General features: G+C 36.6%; 1 protein-coding gene across 6 annotated transcripts in view; it reads right to left on the bottom strand.

Annotated features, from left to right (window-relative positions):
* The window catches only part of LOC147836081 (uncharacterized), a 287493-nt gene extending 273398 nt beyond the window's left edge, over window positions 1-14095 (bottom strand). For all 6 annotated transcript variants that reach the window (XR_015496070.1, XR_015496071.1, XM_087261674.1 and 3 more), the window contains exon 1: window positions 13960-14095. Coding sequence is in view for 4 of the 6 variants with exons in the window: in XM_087261674.1 (XP_087117800.1) it covers window positions 13960-13965 (6 nt within the window). In the remaining 2 variants the exon portion in view is untranslated. The remainder of the gene's footprint in view (window positions 1-13959) is intronic.
* Window positions 14096-15905: the final 1810 nt, after the last annotated feature.

Here is a 15905-nt window from a genome sequence, read left to right as displayed (position 1 = left end):
AATCATATGCCAATGTAAAGAAGTTGGCTGATGCCCCTGTGTGACCAGGGCCCCTAAATATAATCATAATCTTCCCTGTTACAGTGCCCCTGGGTGTCCGAGATTTCACTTTGCTCACAGCTGATTGGTTTGCTATCTCAAACCCAGACTAATCTGCCTATACCATACCCAGAAACCCAGAGTTGAACTAAACTTTAAACTTGGTTGCCAGCTAATCCAGCTTCATGGTGTAATCTCCTAATGTCAGCAAGTACATACACAAGTTGCTTCTCCTTTACTTCTAAAGAAAAAAAATTGAACTTGTTTATTTGTATATATTTAAATTTGGTGAATTTTATTTGGTTACAAGAAAAATTAGGATGGTATTTAGTGTCAGGGAACAACAGAGTTCTTGAGATGGTATCTGATTATACACGTGCCTCATTCTAGAATCGCAGGTACATTTCAAAGCTTTTAGTTTACCTTAAACTGGAATGATACATAAGACATGTATAGTTTACACTAAACTGAATCCATTATTAATGTAAGATAATGCTAAATGTGATAGGGGGCATTTGATTCTATTTCTAATAGTTGTTTAAATTACTGTTAAATGTTTTAAACCACCAGTAGACTGGAGAGTAACAGCTGACAAGCTGTTACAACATGGTATTTCTAAAAAAATTTTAATATAATAAAAAAGCAGTTCCATTGTATTATTGTTTTTTAAAAAGTGAATGGAAAAATATAAATAACTGAAATATCCCAATAACAGTTGAGAAATAATGAATCTATTTGTGTATTCTAAACATTTTGTACAAAATAATGAGTAAAGATTAGATGACATGCCTCAATGATTTCAAGGGTTTGCCTTCAGAGAAAGTAACATCACTTGGAGCTAGGAGAAGGTTAACAAAAAATAGGTATATTGGAGGACAATAAGTTAATATTTTAAAGAGAAAATGTCACTAAATACACATACAAACATTCATTCATTCACTTATTCATTTTCTTGTCGGCTTAGTCCCTTTATTAATCCGGGGTCGCCACAGCGGAATGAACCGCCAACTTATCCAGCACGTTTTTACGCAGCGGATGCCCTTCCAGCTGCAACCCATCATTGGGAAACATCCACACACACATTCACACAACCACTCATACACTACGGACAATTTAGCCTACTCAATTCACCTGTACCACATGTCTTTGGACTGTGGGGGAAACCGCAGCAACCGGAGGAAACCCACGCGAAGTCAGGGAGAACATGCAAACTCCACACTGAAATGCCAACTGAGTCGAGGTTCGAACCAGCGACCCAGCAACCTTCTTGCTGTGAGGCGACAGCACTACCTACTGCACCACTGCCTCGCCTACTACAGTTTTTCCTACAGCCTAATGTTAAATCTCTGTAGACTGATGGCATTTCATGCCGTTCAGCCTTATAATCTTAAAATGTGAGCAAAATAACCTGTTATGTCATCACTTCAATTATTATTGCTAGAGAATCATTAAAAAACTAGCTCTAAAGGGACGTTGGTAAAGTAGCAATGGTTTCTGCTGTTCTGACGTCAACTGCAGATGTGAATGCAGAAGAAAGTAGTTCCTCATACAAAATGATCTTTAGACTCTGTGTCTGATATTATTTTTGTATACACAATTATGCCGTCAAAATGTTGTATAATCACAATATCACACTCATAGCAGCACAATATAGCTGTCTGCACTAAGGCACTCGGCTTGCAGCCTCGAGCCAACACATGCCTCCCACCAGTGCCAATATACAGTCATATCCCACTGCTACTCATGTGATTTTTATTTATTTTTTATTTTTTTGCAATCCTTTATGTATTACTAAATTCAATTGCACAATTTTTCCGCATGTAAAACACCTTCCAAAACTGCCAATAAAACAAACTTAAATCAGTTTTTGGAAGGTTTTATTTTCATGCTGTTATTTCACTGCAAAAAAATGCTTTTCTTACTTATTTAAATACTTCTTGATTCAAGAATTTGTAGATATTTGGATTCAAAACAAAACGAAAACGTTAAGTAGGAAAATCATTTATGCTTGTTAATACTAAAAATAAAAGCACATAATTTTTCTTTAATAATATCTAAACCACTGGAAGGAAGCCTGACTGTGATTTCCCACACTTGTGTGTCTCTGATAACAACAGCTGTGCTGCAGTGTGCACTTGACGAAAGAGTGAAGTCCTCTTTTATTGAGTGTGCCTTGTTACAGCTCCAGCCTGGAACAGTGGGAAGGTATTAAGGAGTCAAAACAACTGTCTCTGTTTCTCCTCTTGTTGCGTCTGCAGTGGAACTAATCGTTGCGTCCCGCTGTTCTCCAAAACTACACTTCACAGCTCTTTTTTTCTGAAGGCTGGTCTGGTAATCACTTCTCCAACAGCATGCACTGCTCTGGACTAATTAAGCCCCCAAACCCCCTGAACAGGTCCCGGCAGAAACCATTCTTTAAATCTCCACTAACTGATGTGATGCCAGGGATGTGAACAGGTACGCGGTGGCAGACTGCAGAGAGGAGAGTCAACTTCCCACAGCAAGGGCTTATGGGAGTGCACTCGTCCCCCCTCTCCACCCCCGAAAGTGGATCCCAAATGAGAACCTGAGCCTCCCAGAGCAAAACAGACCTTATTGGCAGTGGAGAATGTTAATGATTGTTTATTCTCTCTTTGAGAAGGTGATGGAGGGGAGGGGGGAAAGGTGATTGATTTGCTTCATTTGCCGTGATATCTATTGTAATTGTTACCGTGTTTGACAGCTGTGCCTTGGGCTTTGGGCACATACCGAGAAGGAGAGTGCGCTCATGGCGCTCGCTGTCGCTCCCCTTAATAATGGAGTGATTTGTAAATATGATTTATTTATTCCAAAGTTATTAGAGGCGCACGCGCTTTATTTGTTTTGAGTTTCATGGCATCACATGAAGGCTCCCGAGCCCGACAGGAGCGTGGCTTGGCTTTCAGTGACAGCTTGTTTTGTGCTTTAATAACGACAACGGGTAGCAACGCTGCCACAACTCACCACTTTCATGCTCACTTTACCAGAGGCGTCGAGTTAAAAAAAAAAAAGAAAGAAAGAATGACGACAACTTAAGTGTGAGCTGTAACTGTCATCGACACTCCCCTGTCTCCAGCTGACAAATGTTGACAGCTCTCAAGCAAAACAGTTCCAGGTAGCAGAGATAGTGGCGTTATCTTTGGAGATGGCAGGCCAGTTTTGAGTTATACCTGCCTGTCACTTGTCTTTTGGAGGAATCTTCAGAGACCGCGGTGTAAAAATAGCTCTCCTTTAGAGCGCTGAACACTGTCTCTGTCAATTTCGATGAGTTTTTTTTAGACAAACTATGCAGAATGTCAGCTTCGCCAAACAGACACTTAAACAAAGATGCACAGCAGTTGCCACCAACTAAAGCAACGGAAGTGTGACAGCTCCTGTACGCGTACTGAAAACCGAAAACGGTGATATCCTGTATACGTTTCACAAACGTTTAAGTTCACAAATGAAATCTTGGGGCTTCTTTTTTTATAACTGGAGCTTTGGTCCATGTCCAATAATGTTAAAATGTGTTAAAGACATTAAGGCTGAGTGAAAGAACTCTTTTGTTGCTTTGTTCAAAAAGTGAAACGTATCATCTCTGCTTTCTCTCTGTATCAGTATGTTTTTTATTGCTTTGTGGATAATAGTGAGATGTCAATGACCCGTATTTGAATGTCAAAAATATAGAAATTCAACATATTCACACAAAGAATGGTTTCCATACATTTCATCTACGATGATTAGCTCAGTGAAAAGTTTCTATGAATTGCTGTTTGTCAAATATGTCAAGGTGAGTCACTGTAGCTCTCTATATATATTGAAAACAAAAAGCATCTTGAGACATTTTAAAGCATAATATTTTATTATCTATATTTGAACAAAATGCTGCACTGATGAAAAATAATGAATAGTTCATCGGTATGCAAAATGTGTAGGGGAGAGCGGAAACGAACGTAAAGTGGGATAAAAGTAACAAAGCGATTTTCTCGAAGCCCTAACATTTGATTTCCAGCCTATAACAGCACATTCAGCATGTAACCTTTGATGGAGCTGCCGAATATCACCTGATTTCAGGACTGTGACCCCCGGTTAGCTCAGAATTTCTGTTTTTAAGTGGACTTTTTTCCTTATTGCAAGTTGTGTTTCTCTTTCATGTGTCACACTACTGATCAATCTACAGGTTATTTAGTACAATAACACAGGCTTAAATTTGCCTTGTCTGAGTTTTTCGGTTTAAAAGTAAATCATGTTTAAATGGCAGGACTTCCTGTGGGGGCGAATGTAACACTGTTTTTTATGTCCCACTGATAATAGCCATAACTTATTTTTTCACTTCCACATTACAGTTTGCAGTGTTTAAATTCAGATGTTTCAAAGAATATATGCATATTGCCAATAATAATAAAAAGAATTCAACAGTTGTAGAAAATGTGAACATTTTGCTTTTGAAACATTTGATGGAACTGAAGTTTAAAGTGAAAATGCAGTTTTAATATTTTTGCAAAAATGTATGACAAAGAAATGAAAGAATGTTTGCAGTTAACTTTAACATAGTCATAGTCAGATAAACAAGATTAAGCCAGTAAATCTAGCAAATATTGTTGTGTTACTTTCGTCTGCTGATGGGGTCAAAAGCAACAATGTGCTCCTTTTGTTTAAATTGAAGTTATATTAGAGTTGTTCTACTGTACATTGACACAAAATAACACCTGGTTTTGATAGGCCACTCTTGTGAGTAACTAACCAAAGCAAAAAAATAAATAAATAAATAAATATATATATATATATATATATAGATAGATAGATAGATAGATAGATAGATAGATAGATAGATAGATAGATAGATAGATAGATAGATAGATAGATAGATAGATAGATAGATAGATAGATAGATAGATAGATATTTCTGCTATAATCATTATCTTTTAAAATGAGGTTATGAAAATTGCTACTTTCATCCTCATTCTCCCCTAAATATTCCACCCTCGGCTACAAAACCAGTTGGATGGGGTATATTTATAGGAATAGCCAACAATATACTATATGGGCCAAAATTGTACATCAAAAAAATCATTATAATATTAAATCAAGATCATGTTTCAAGACAACAAGACATTTTGTAAATTTCCAGCCATAAATACATCAAAACAAATTTAGTAATATGTATTGCTATTAACTTTAAAGACACATTTAAAGCAATTCTAGATTTTAATTCTACCTCTGATTTAAAATGTGTCTTATAACAACCACAAATGGAGTGGAAAGCTTATTTATTTAGCTTTCGGATGATGTACAAATCTCAATTTCATACTTCAATTACACTTTTAGGCCCCCACGGAATCTGCGCACGCCAAATCTGCAGATTTTCAACCGATTTTTAGCCCATCATTAATTGTGTTTATTTACTTGAGTAAATGTGTGCAGATTTATATTTATTCAGTTTTTTTAATTAATTGCAGTAATATTATTGACTAATATGAAAATGTTCATCTGATTTATTTACAATACCGTTTGTAAAGTAATATTTTCTGTCTTTTAGTAGATATAATAGATGGGAGACTTGCTTTGTTTACCAAATAAAGTGAATCTAATTGTTTTGCACTTTAAACATTACATAAAGGTTAAAAAGATATTAATTTTTGATTTCACATATTAAGGTTTTAGTTATGATACTGCCAAAATAATTTCGCAGAAATCCACAGATTTTAACCAAAATTCTCTGCAGAAATAGCAAAAAACGTCTGCAGATTCCATCTGGCCCTACTTATGAATGGTATTGTGGTACAGAATTGCATAGAATCGCAGCGAAAAGTACATTTTAAAATGTATTCACATGAAAAAAAAAGAAAAAAAAAAACTTATTACTGTATAGAGTAGAACCTTTGACTGCCAGTGCTGGTATTTTTCTTTTAATAAGTTCAGCCTTGGTAAGCAGAGACTTATTTCAAAAACATAAAAAAACAGAATATTTCATCATATTTACCTTTGACAGATAATAGTGGTATTCTATACATTGAAAAACAACTTTAGTTAAATCTTTTTTAAGTTTAAAGATAAATTTGTGCACAATGTACAAGATAAATGCACAGGCCAGTAGCAAACCTGGTGAGAGGGATGCTTCTTTTTTATATATACTGATTTTAGGTTACATTTTAAGCACTATTTTTAGCTGAATTAGCTTGTCGGATGGTCATCATTACTACAATTATTAAGAATAAAGAAATATGAAAAATATTTATTTTTAAAATACAAATTTATTACAATATAATATCATTAGAATAAAAGTTTTAAATAAAAAACTCTAGCCTTTAGTAATTTATTAGGCAAATATCAAACTGGCCAGCACATTTAACTTTCCTCAGTCAGAATTTGGCCATGTGAATAATAAAACATTTAATAATAATAATAATAATAATAAAGCTTCACAATTTTTCTAGCATCTTTTCATGGATAACACCAATAGCCAAAATAGTATTCAAATAGTATTCAAATTTGTAATATGGGTCGCTTTTGGTGCTTCACACTTTTTTATTGGTCATTTTTAGTTTCAAGAATAAGGTCCAAGATTTAGAATAAAAGTTATTTGTCAAATGTTTTCTCCATTTGAAAACAATACAGTAGCGAGCATTCTGCTTGGTCTTAAAGCCTTTTTTGCTGGGTTATTTTCATTATTTATGACGGCATAGCAGTCAAAATAGGACAAATTGGCTCATGAATGGGACAAATTCTAGATCTTTGTCAGTGAGGGGTGGGTCTTTAGAACCCCCCTAAGGATATCAATTTTGGGTTTTTCCAAGCCCAATTCTGAACAATATGTACAGTGCAAAAAAAATCTAATAAAATCTAAATATACTGAATGTATCAAAACAAACACATTTACATCACATTTACATCAGCCCACGGATCAAAAAAGATACCCACACACTGCCATATCTACATACAAGTGCAGATCCCTTTTAAAGCGCTCATGCAATGACAGATCTTCATCCTTGAAAGAATCTAATTGTGTTTCCCTGTCCTCAGAGACTGCAGCCGGCAGCTCAGCAGCAGGTGAGCACCTCCCTCTACTGGAGCTGAGCGGAACAGAGCTGCTTCCACTCAAAACATTCCCGCTCCGAAGCGACAACTGGCATTCTTCATGCGTACAATGAAATATGCAGCAGCCACTCAAGCAGAAAGGGCTTCACTGACCTGTGCCATGTGCTTCATGGCGACGCACAGGTGGCAATAGCTGAGGTGACCTGTTCCCTCCCACTGTTTGTATTACTATGTAAAATAAATCGATGTCCTCCAACACACAACATCTCAGGGGAGGCGAGAGAAGAGGAGAGGGTCGTTCGGTCGGTAGGTGTGTGTGTGTGCAGGCATGGGGCTGTTTTACAATATCAGGCACATCAGCTCCTTGAAATACACTGACAAGAAATGGATCTGCTTTTGGCAGTAAATTGATTAATTCTGGAGTGTCAAAAGGAAGGACTTCAGATTGCCTGTGGTCTTTAAGGTAATACAGTACGACAGTTTAAGAGTTCTGAAATGCATCGCAATAGCCTTGAAGTGGAGAGGTTAAAGCAGAGGAGAGGGAGAGAGAGAGAGAGAGAATGGGGGACAAACGCTCCTCTCGTCGCGCGCTAGCGTCTTTTACTTCGCTCCAAGGTCAGCAAGGCTGCCTGCCTCCGCTATAGGAATTGTAATCAATTCTTACATTTCAAGGGAGAGCAAAATCTGAACAAGTCGCTCAAAGGAAGATAGATGAGAGAGCACAGCCACAAACACACAGATCAATAATATTCAGAGCGCACAGGGGAAAAAAACAATAAATTACAATTTTAATCAATGATCTGTGGAGGAGATGCACAGAGATGTTCTGCAGTAAATTTGCCCTTAACCACTACAAAATGCATTATTCAGAAAAGCAATGGAGGAAGGTGTTTGTGGACCTTTTCTGTTTGAAGTGCCAACATCGAGCTGCTATTTCTTTTGTATATGTACTGTATGTGCGTGGGATGTAAAAGTAGAGGTGAATGCATGGGACGGATGTCCAATTAGAAGGTAATAGGATAAATAATAATTGTAATTGTGATCTATCACGCTGTGTCTGAGCAGCTACGATTGGATTTTCCCAATGGGATAAGGGGCAAAAGAGCAAAGCTGAAAGGAAATTTTAGAAACAGTTCTTTTCATTTTTGTCAGCGTGATGGGCTACATCTTCTGATACGAGTGCTTTATAAGTTTGATAAGGTGAGGATACAATCTCAGTGCCACGAAACATCAAGCTCCTTCATCTCTGTCTGTGGAAATTATCTGAAAATGTGCAGTTGTTACCTTTATGGGATGGTTCTGTCATCATTTACCCACCCTCATGTTGTCTCAGACCCGTATGACTTCCTTTCTTCAGTGGAACACAAAAGAACAAAATACGAAGACAATTTGTTTTCGCTGATCTTTTCATGCGATTTGAATAAGCTGGAGCTTTTAAGCTTCAAAAGGAGGCAAAAACAAGATGAAAGCATAATAAAAGTAGTCCACGTGACTACGATTCTAGTCATAAAAGTAATCCATGCACTAAATTTCAAGTCGTCTAAATCATACTCGATAGGGTTGAGTGGAAAACTGACTGAATTGCAGTTGTCTTCAGTGATAATCCTATTTTAAAATTAGTTGAATACTAAAAATAAAGAAGGACTTTTTACACAACAGACTTTCCAATTAAAACTGATTTTTTTAAATTAATTTTGACGACTATTTACCTAACAACAACATTTTGGAAGTTCAAAAGCTTGATTTTGTAATAATGGTGACGTCATGCACAAACTTTATGCACATGATCAGATTATACTGTAGGCAAATGAGAAAAATGTATTTAAAAGTGGACTATAGACCCATATCATTGCAGTTTCAGTGTTCATTACAAATAGTTGCCAAGTATGAATAATGCCTCATTTAGACTAGCAGCGACTTCGTCAGCCTGTCGCTCTGGGTGGCAACCTGCTGCAAACGCAGGTCTGTGTAGGTATATACAGCACGAATAAAACCGGTCTCTGAGCGACCTGAGAGGATCACCTGAGCTCTACTGGTGCTCCTATCGGCTGTCAATCAAGAAAGTTGCTCTTAATTTGCATAAACTTAAATGATTCTCTGCTGAAATCAATGGCCGTTTGTTGCTTTGCTGCTGCGAGTCGCTTGTAGTGTGAATGAGGCTTAACACTTTTGCAGAATTTTTATAATTTTGCAGATCGATGTGAAGAGGTGACAATTTTACAGCATTAATCTAGATGTTGTTTAAACATAACTCAATGGTATGACTCGAATTCATGAATAGAATAGAATAGAATAGAATAGAATAGAATAGAATAGAATTCTGCTTTTATAATTTAGACAAGCAGGATATTGAAAAACTTGACATTGTGATATTTTGTTTCACTACAATATAAAGTTGAAGTCAGAATTATTACCCCTCCTTTGAATTTTTTAAATATTTATATAAATATTTATATTTTTTAAATATTTATTTTAAAAAATATTTCCCAAATGATGTTTAACAGAGCAAGGGAATTTTTACAGTATGTCTCATAATATTTTTTCTTCCAAAGAAAATTTGTTTGTTTGTTTATTTGTTTTATTTTAGCTAGAATAAAAGCAGTTTTTAATAATAAAAAAAAAGTCTACAGAACAAACCATCATCATACAATAACTTGACCAATTACCCTAACCTGCCTAGTTAACCTAATTAACAGAGTTAAGCCTTTAAATGTCACTTTAAGCTGTATAGAAGTGTCTTGAAAAATATTTAGTTAAATATTATTTACTGTCTTCATAGCATAGATAAAATAAATCAGTTATCAGAAATGAGTTATTAAAACTATTATGTTTAAATGCATGTTGAAGAAATCTTCTCTCCGCAAAACAAAAATTGGGGAAAAAAATAAACAGTGCTCTAATAATCCTGACTTCAACTGTATATTGCGATATGAATAAAATGTCACCAGATAGCTTGAGTTCTTTTTGAAAGAACTCATTTATTTAAATTAATTGAGATTATTCTGAAAGATTACAGGGATTGTTCTGGAATTATTCACATATAAAAACTGAATAAAAAAAATAAAAAATAAACACTGTTTAGTCTTCATTGTATAAATAATTAAATAAACACATCTTTATTAGATATATAAGCAGTCAAATTTTGTGTGTCCTCTTCACAGGCCTTAAAAGCACATGATAAACTTTCACTCCAGCATGGTTAAACTAGTGAGTCTAGAAATCTTGTGTGTTCTGATCTGTGGCACATTGCGATGCTGAAACGATATATTGTGCAGCCTTAATTCAGACACAGCCATCTATTATGAATTTACAAAGAAGAGTGAGGATGCAAACTTATTTTTTCTGTGAATTTTACTGACTCATCTCACAAAAAAGGTATAGTGTGGCTTCTGAAGACCTTGCAAATAGCATACGCGTTATATGGACTGCTTTTATGGCACTTTTGATGTCTGAAAGCTTTACTCTCTATTCTTTGTAAATGCATGAAAACGGTCATAGAAAACAGTCTTCAGTTTCTCCTTTTGTGTTCTGCAGAAGAAAGGAAGTCATAGTGGTAAGAAACAGCACAAGGGTTAGTAAAAGATGAAAGAAACTTCATTTTTTGCTTCATGGAGCAGCTGTATTTCTACCCGATCTGACCTTAAAAAATATTGTTTTTGGTATAACCCAATCTATAGCTGGCTTCATTTAGACTTATTAAATAATGTTTTTGCCTTGAGTGAAATCATTTAATTGAGACATTACCACAAAACCCATTTTTACTGTGCCGGTTATGAGACATGTCAAGTTCCATAATACAGCTCTATTTTCCCCCCAAAGCCTGTAAAACGTGGGTGGCAATCCACAAATCTCCCCTATATAGACTTTCTGACAGGGTTTTAATGCCACCAGTAAAACTTTTCAAAGTCGCAGAGCTTCCAGGAGTCGAGACTGTGGGGGTCGGGGGTCTTCCGCTCAGCTGGAGAGGCAGCCACACAAAGGTGGAGCGAGCCGCTATCGGTCCCTTTGAGATGATAATCTGCGAGATCGCTCTTGCAGCGACAAACGGGGCCACGGAGACTGCCATCTTTACATTACTGAGAAAAGGCCAATGCCGACTGACAGCTACAAATGAGCCCCGCTCCTGAGCCTAGACACAATCACAGCCATCTAAACCCACACTGACGTTTTAATCCTCCCGAAATAACCTACGCTGAAATTCTCCCACAGAGGCGACGAGAAAGGGTTTGTGTGTGTGTGTGTGTGTGTGTGTGCGTGCATGTGTGTAAAAAAAGCAAGAAATTGGGAAGAAAAGCACTGACATGGAGTGGGATGCTTGTGTGAACATGGTTTCTGTGTGAACGCAACTGAGAGTCTACATCAGTGCTTTTCAACTGCTTTTCACTCAGGAGCCAAAAAATAACATTGGACATGAGAACTAGTAATATGACTGAAAGTATTACATTGTGATTTGTTTAATCTTACTCTACAACAACAATATACGCTGCGTGTCACCCCACCACCACCCAAATGTTGTTTATATATAAGCTAATTCTTATGGGTATATAATTGTTCATGTACTGCAGTGATTAATGTTTCTTACTTCAGTCTTTTTTCTTCTGCTTCATTTCTTAAACGACCATGTTGGAGGACGTATCCCATGGTCACATTTCAGAAATACAATGCAAGAATTCAAATTGACCACCACCAATGGACCTGAACTCCACTGAAAGACTGAAACGTGCTGGATTAAACTTCACAAGTTATAAGCATGTGTAAGTGTAAGTAATAAGTAGGCCCACACGGAATCTGCGTGCAGAAATGTGCAGATTTCCACAGATTTTTAGCCCTTTAGTCTATTTACTTACGTGTGTAAATTTATATTTATTTAGTTTTTAATAGACTTGCGGAGCGGACCACGGCATTAATGCGTCCTGAAGTAAAGCGAAACGGCTATAAACTACAGCAAGATAAAGTCATTATATGCAGAGCCACAGACCTTTATCTGTAATTAAAGTATAATTATGAAAACTGTGTTCATCATAACTGAAAGCTACGCCGTGTTTGCTGGTCTCACGCATCACGCACCTGTCAGTCAGTCAGCACGTCACCTTAAAGGGTTAAACAGAACGCACAGCACTACTAAGGTAACAGAAAAGTTTGCGCTGTTATTATTCACTTATTTCATACGTTTTCGGTGTGATTTTAACCCGCTATTTAAAAAAACGACTGAATATTTTGAATAAGAAGCTAGTAGCGGAAACCATGTATTATATGAGAGGCTTCCTTTGTTTACCAAACAAGTGGATGTAGATGAATTTGCATTGTAACATTAAAGTTAAAAAGGTATTATTTATATTAAGTTTTAAGTTACAATACTCCTAAAATAAATTCAAATAAAACTAAATTCTCAGCAGAAATAGCTGCTGTAGTTTGTGGGTGTTTAAAGGGGTTTGACGGACAAATATGGGTTGCAGTTAAGAATGAGATGTGCTGGAATGACATCGCAGGCAGGAGCCATATAGTACCCAACTTTAGGATCATTTTTAGCTTTGGTTGCTTTATGCAGTCATCACGATATGACAAAAGTTTTACTCATTTACGGCAGAGGGATCAATTACTAATAATGAAACCACCTTTGTGACCTTGAGGCGTCCTGTCCACTGTCAACTCCAGCACATCTCAAGACATGCAGTTCAGGTGTTCAGGTCAATTAATTCAAACTGAAAATGTATTCACCATTTAGGTTATAATACCTTATAAGTTTCTTTGTTCTGTTGAAAAAAAAAAAAGATAATTTGAAGAAAAAGAAAAACCTGTAACCATTGACCTCCACAGTTGGGAAAACAAATACTATGGTAGTCAATGGTTACGGGTTTTTAGCTTTCTACAAAATATCTTATTTTGTTTTCAGCAGAACTAATAAACTCAAGCACGTTTGGGAGGAGATACAGCATTTGGCCACTTGATGCTCTGATAATAATCTGTTCCTTAACACCACCAAGACCAAGGAGCTTATTGTAGACTTCAGGAAAAGACGAACAGCCTCACATGATCCCATCCACATCAATGGGATGGCCGTTAAGCTCGTCTCATCCTCCAAGTTCCTGGGGACCCACATCTCAAAGGACCTTTCCTGGACCACCAACACCTCCAGCCTGTTCAAGAAGGCTTACCAGCGCCTATTTTTCTTTAGGCAACTTAACAAGAACCAGCTCTCACCAACTGTGTCACAGTCTAGTATGAAAGTACTCTGTTGCTGAGCGTAAGGCACCGCAGCTATCTATCCATCTTAACTATTTGAGCCCAGAGAATCTTTGCACATTCATTGCAAATTATGACCATCCAATGCAACATTGCCATTTTCCCTTTACCAAGCATCATAACCACCTGGTCAATCTTTTATCCATAGGTTATCATTATTATTTTTATTTGCTTATTACTATTTATCAGAGTTGTGTCAGTAGGCTTTATTATTAAATGCAAGCGTGGGCCAAAAAAAATTAAAGGAGTGCACCTTAAAGGGTTAAATAAAAATAAACTACACATTTAAAAGAGTTAAACGACTAAGTGTTTTTCTTAAATCCAAACAGCAACTTTTTATGATGAATATGCATGCATGCATGCGTGTACTGTGTGCATTCACAAACACACATTTACAAGTGATTCACAAGTGTGTCAAGTGACATTAGTGTGCTTTATACCTCAGGAAGCACAACAGTAAACATTAAATCAAACCATGAACTAGACAGGCAGACAAACAAAATTATGCGAACAAAAAATAACAGTACAGGACGCCATATTAGCAACGACGCTCTTCCAACAGCAGCCATTCTGAACACCACGTGTGCAAATCCTCGATGCACATTTATACATCCATCGCGAAATAAACCATAAAGCACATACCTGCATTTTCCTAGACTTCGCAATGCTTCTTCAGAACCCTATGCAGTGAATCAATCCAAATCCATTTCAAAACTTTGAATCCAAGCTTATGAGTATGCACAGAAAACGAATGAGTTTTACATGGGCGGGGCTACCTGAGGTGACTCCATGTAAATATTAGATATTTTATTATTTTGTTCATATATATTATAAACGTTCAATATTATAATGGCATAGTTTTGTGGTTGTGATGCTCATCATAAATGAGTACACCCCATTTTGAAAATGAATATTTATATTCATTTCTCAGTGATTAAAGTAATGTATTTATTACTAGCAATGTATTTTGTTGCATTTAAACAAAACAGATTTATTAAACACAGATATTTATTAATATGATATATTAGTCACCCAACATATTTAGACATTTAAAGATAATACATTTAAATTCAAGCAAAATATTGCAAATAAACAAATACAATCTACATAATTTCAATATTTTTTAAATTGTTTTGCTTTTCTTGATTTTTCCTTTTTTTATTTAGAATTTAATATTTTTCTAGAACATAAATTTTGGTGTACTTGTTTTTGGACTGTTATCGTAAGTTATTTGGTTAAATTAGCTCCAGATTAGCTTCAGTAATCTAAAGTACATACACAAATATAATATTTCCACATAGCAAAATTTCTCTAGCCCAGCTCTGGTCCACACAATCAGCCCTGGTGCCGCAGTGAATTATGGCACGTGATTGGACCAGTTTAGGCTTCCATACAAGGGACGAGCATCAAATCTGGACAAGTTTCAGACAAGTTAATAACCCATATACTGGGCCTGAACTGGGCCAAATATCTTGGTGTGTCACGACTGCAATGAATTTGATAAACCTGTGAAGCATTTTGCTTTATGGCCATGCTTTTTCTCGAAGCAACCTGATATATTCTTCACTCAAATATAACATAAATGTATTTTAAAATTCGGTCTGACAGACCAAACTTACGTAGCTCACATATAAATTTTCCACATCTGGGCCAAATACTAAATTACCTGGCCCAGGTCTTGAATGCCACCTTAAAGACGGTGCCACCTCTGCGAAACCCGGGATATGTTTGGCCCACATGCTGTATGCCAGTGCCAGACGAATGACTGCTGTGCCGACTTTATGCCAAATCTGGGCCAGAATTCTTTGCTACCTGTGTTATGTAGCTTCCTATTAAACATATGAATTTAAAAGATAGATTTGTGTGGGGTGTAATTATGTATGCTGATAAACGGCCACAAAATGATGCTATTTTGCTGCACAGTTTGTACATTAAACACCAAAGCATTTATAAATATTTATTATTATTTGTTTATAAGCCTATTTTGTGCTCCAGTTTCCCCCACAGTCCAAACACATGCTCTATAGGTGAACTGAATAAACCTAATTTGCCATAGTGTATGTGTATGCTAGTGTGTATGGGTTTTTTCAGGTGCTGGGTTGTGGCTAGAACGGCATCTGCTGCGTAAAACATATCCTGGATAAGTTGGTGGTTCATTCTGCTGTGGCGACCCCTGATTAATGAAGGGACTAAGCCTAAAAGAAAATGAATGACGCCTATTTTGCTAAGCTCTAAAATATCACTCAACTAAACAGATTTAGATGGTTATTTACATTGTATTAGTTGTATTATTATTTCCACAATAAGAACTGACCTGCGACCCACCTGTTGTGAATCATTGTTTTACGTGCATTCACCCTTAAAGTGCTTTATTGTCTGCAAGGGCACAGAGTGGATGCTGGATGATGACCTTTAGCTGATGACTGGAGATATGTCTGGAAGAGATGACAGCTCTCACTTCATCTAAGGGCTGAGAAGGAGAGAAAGAGAGAGTGAAAGAGAGCGTGCTCACGGCCAGCGCCCTGTTAAGATGTGATTAGAAAACCTGTCAAAAGTGAGCGGTACTCCAAAGAAGCATCATACTGCCA

The sequence above is a fragment of the Danio rerio genome, chromosome 7 (assembly GCF_052040795.2).
Source record: "Danio rerio strain M-AB ecotype USA chromosome 7, GRCz13ab, whole genome shotgun sequence".
Lineage (NCBI taxonomy): Eukaryota > Metazoa > Chordata > Actinopteri > Cypriniformes > Danionidae > Danio > Danio rerio.
The sequence above is the reverse complement of the archived record's forward strand: the minus strand, read 5'-3'. Positions and strand labels throughout refer to the sequence as shown.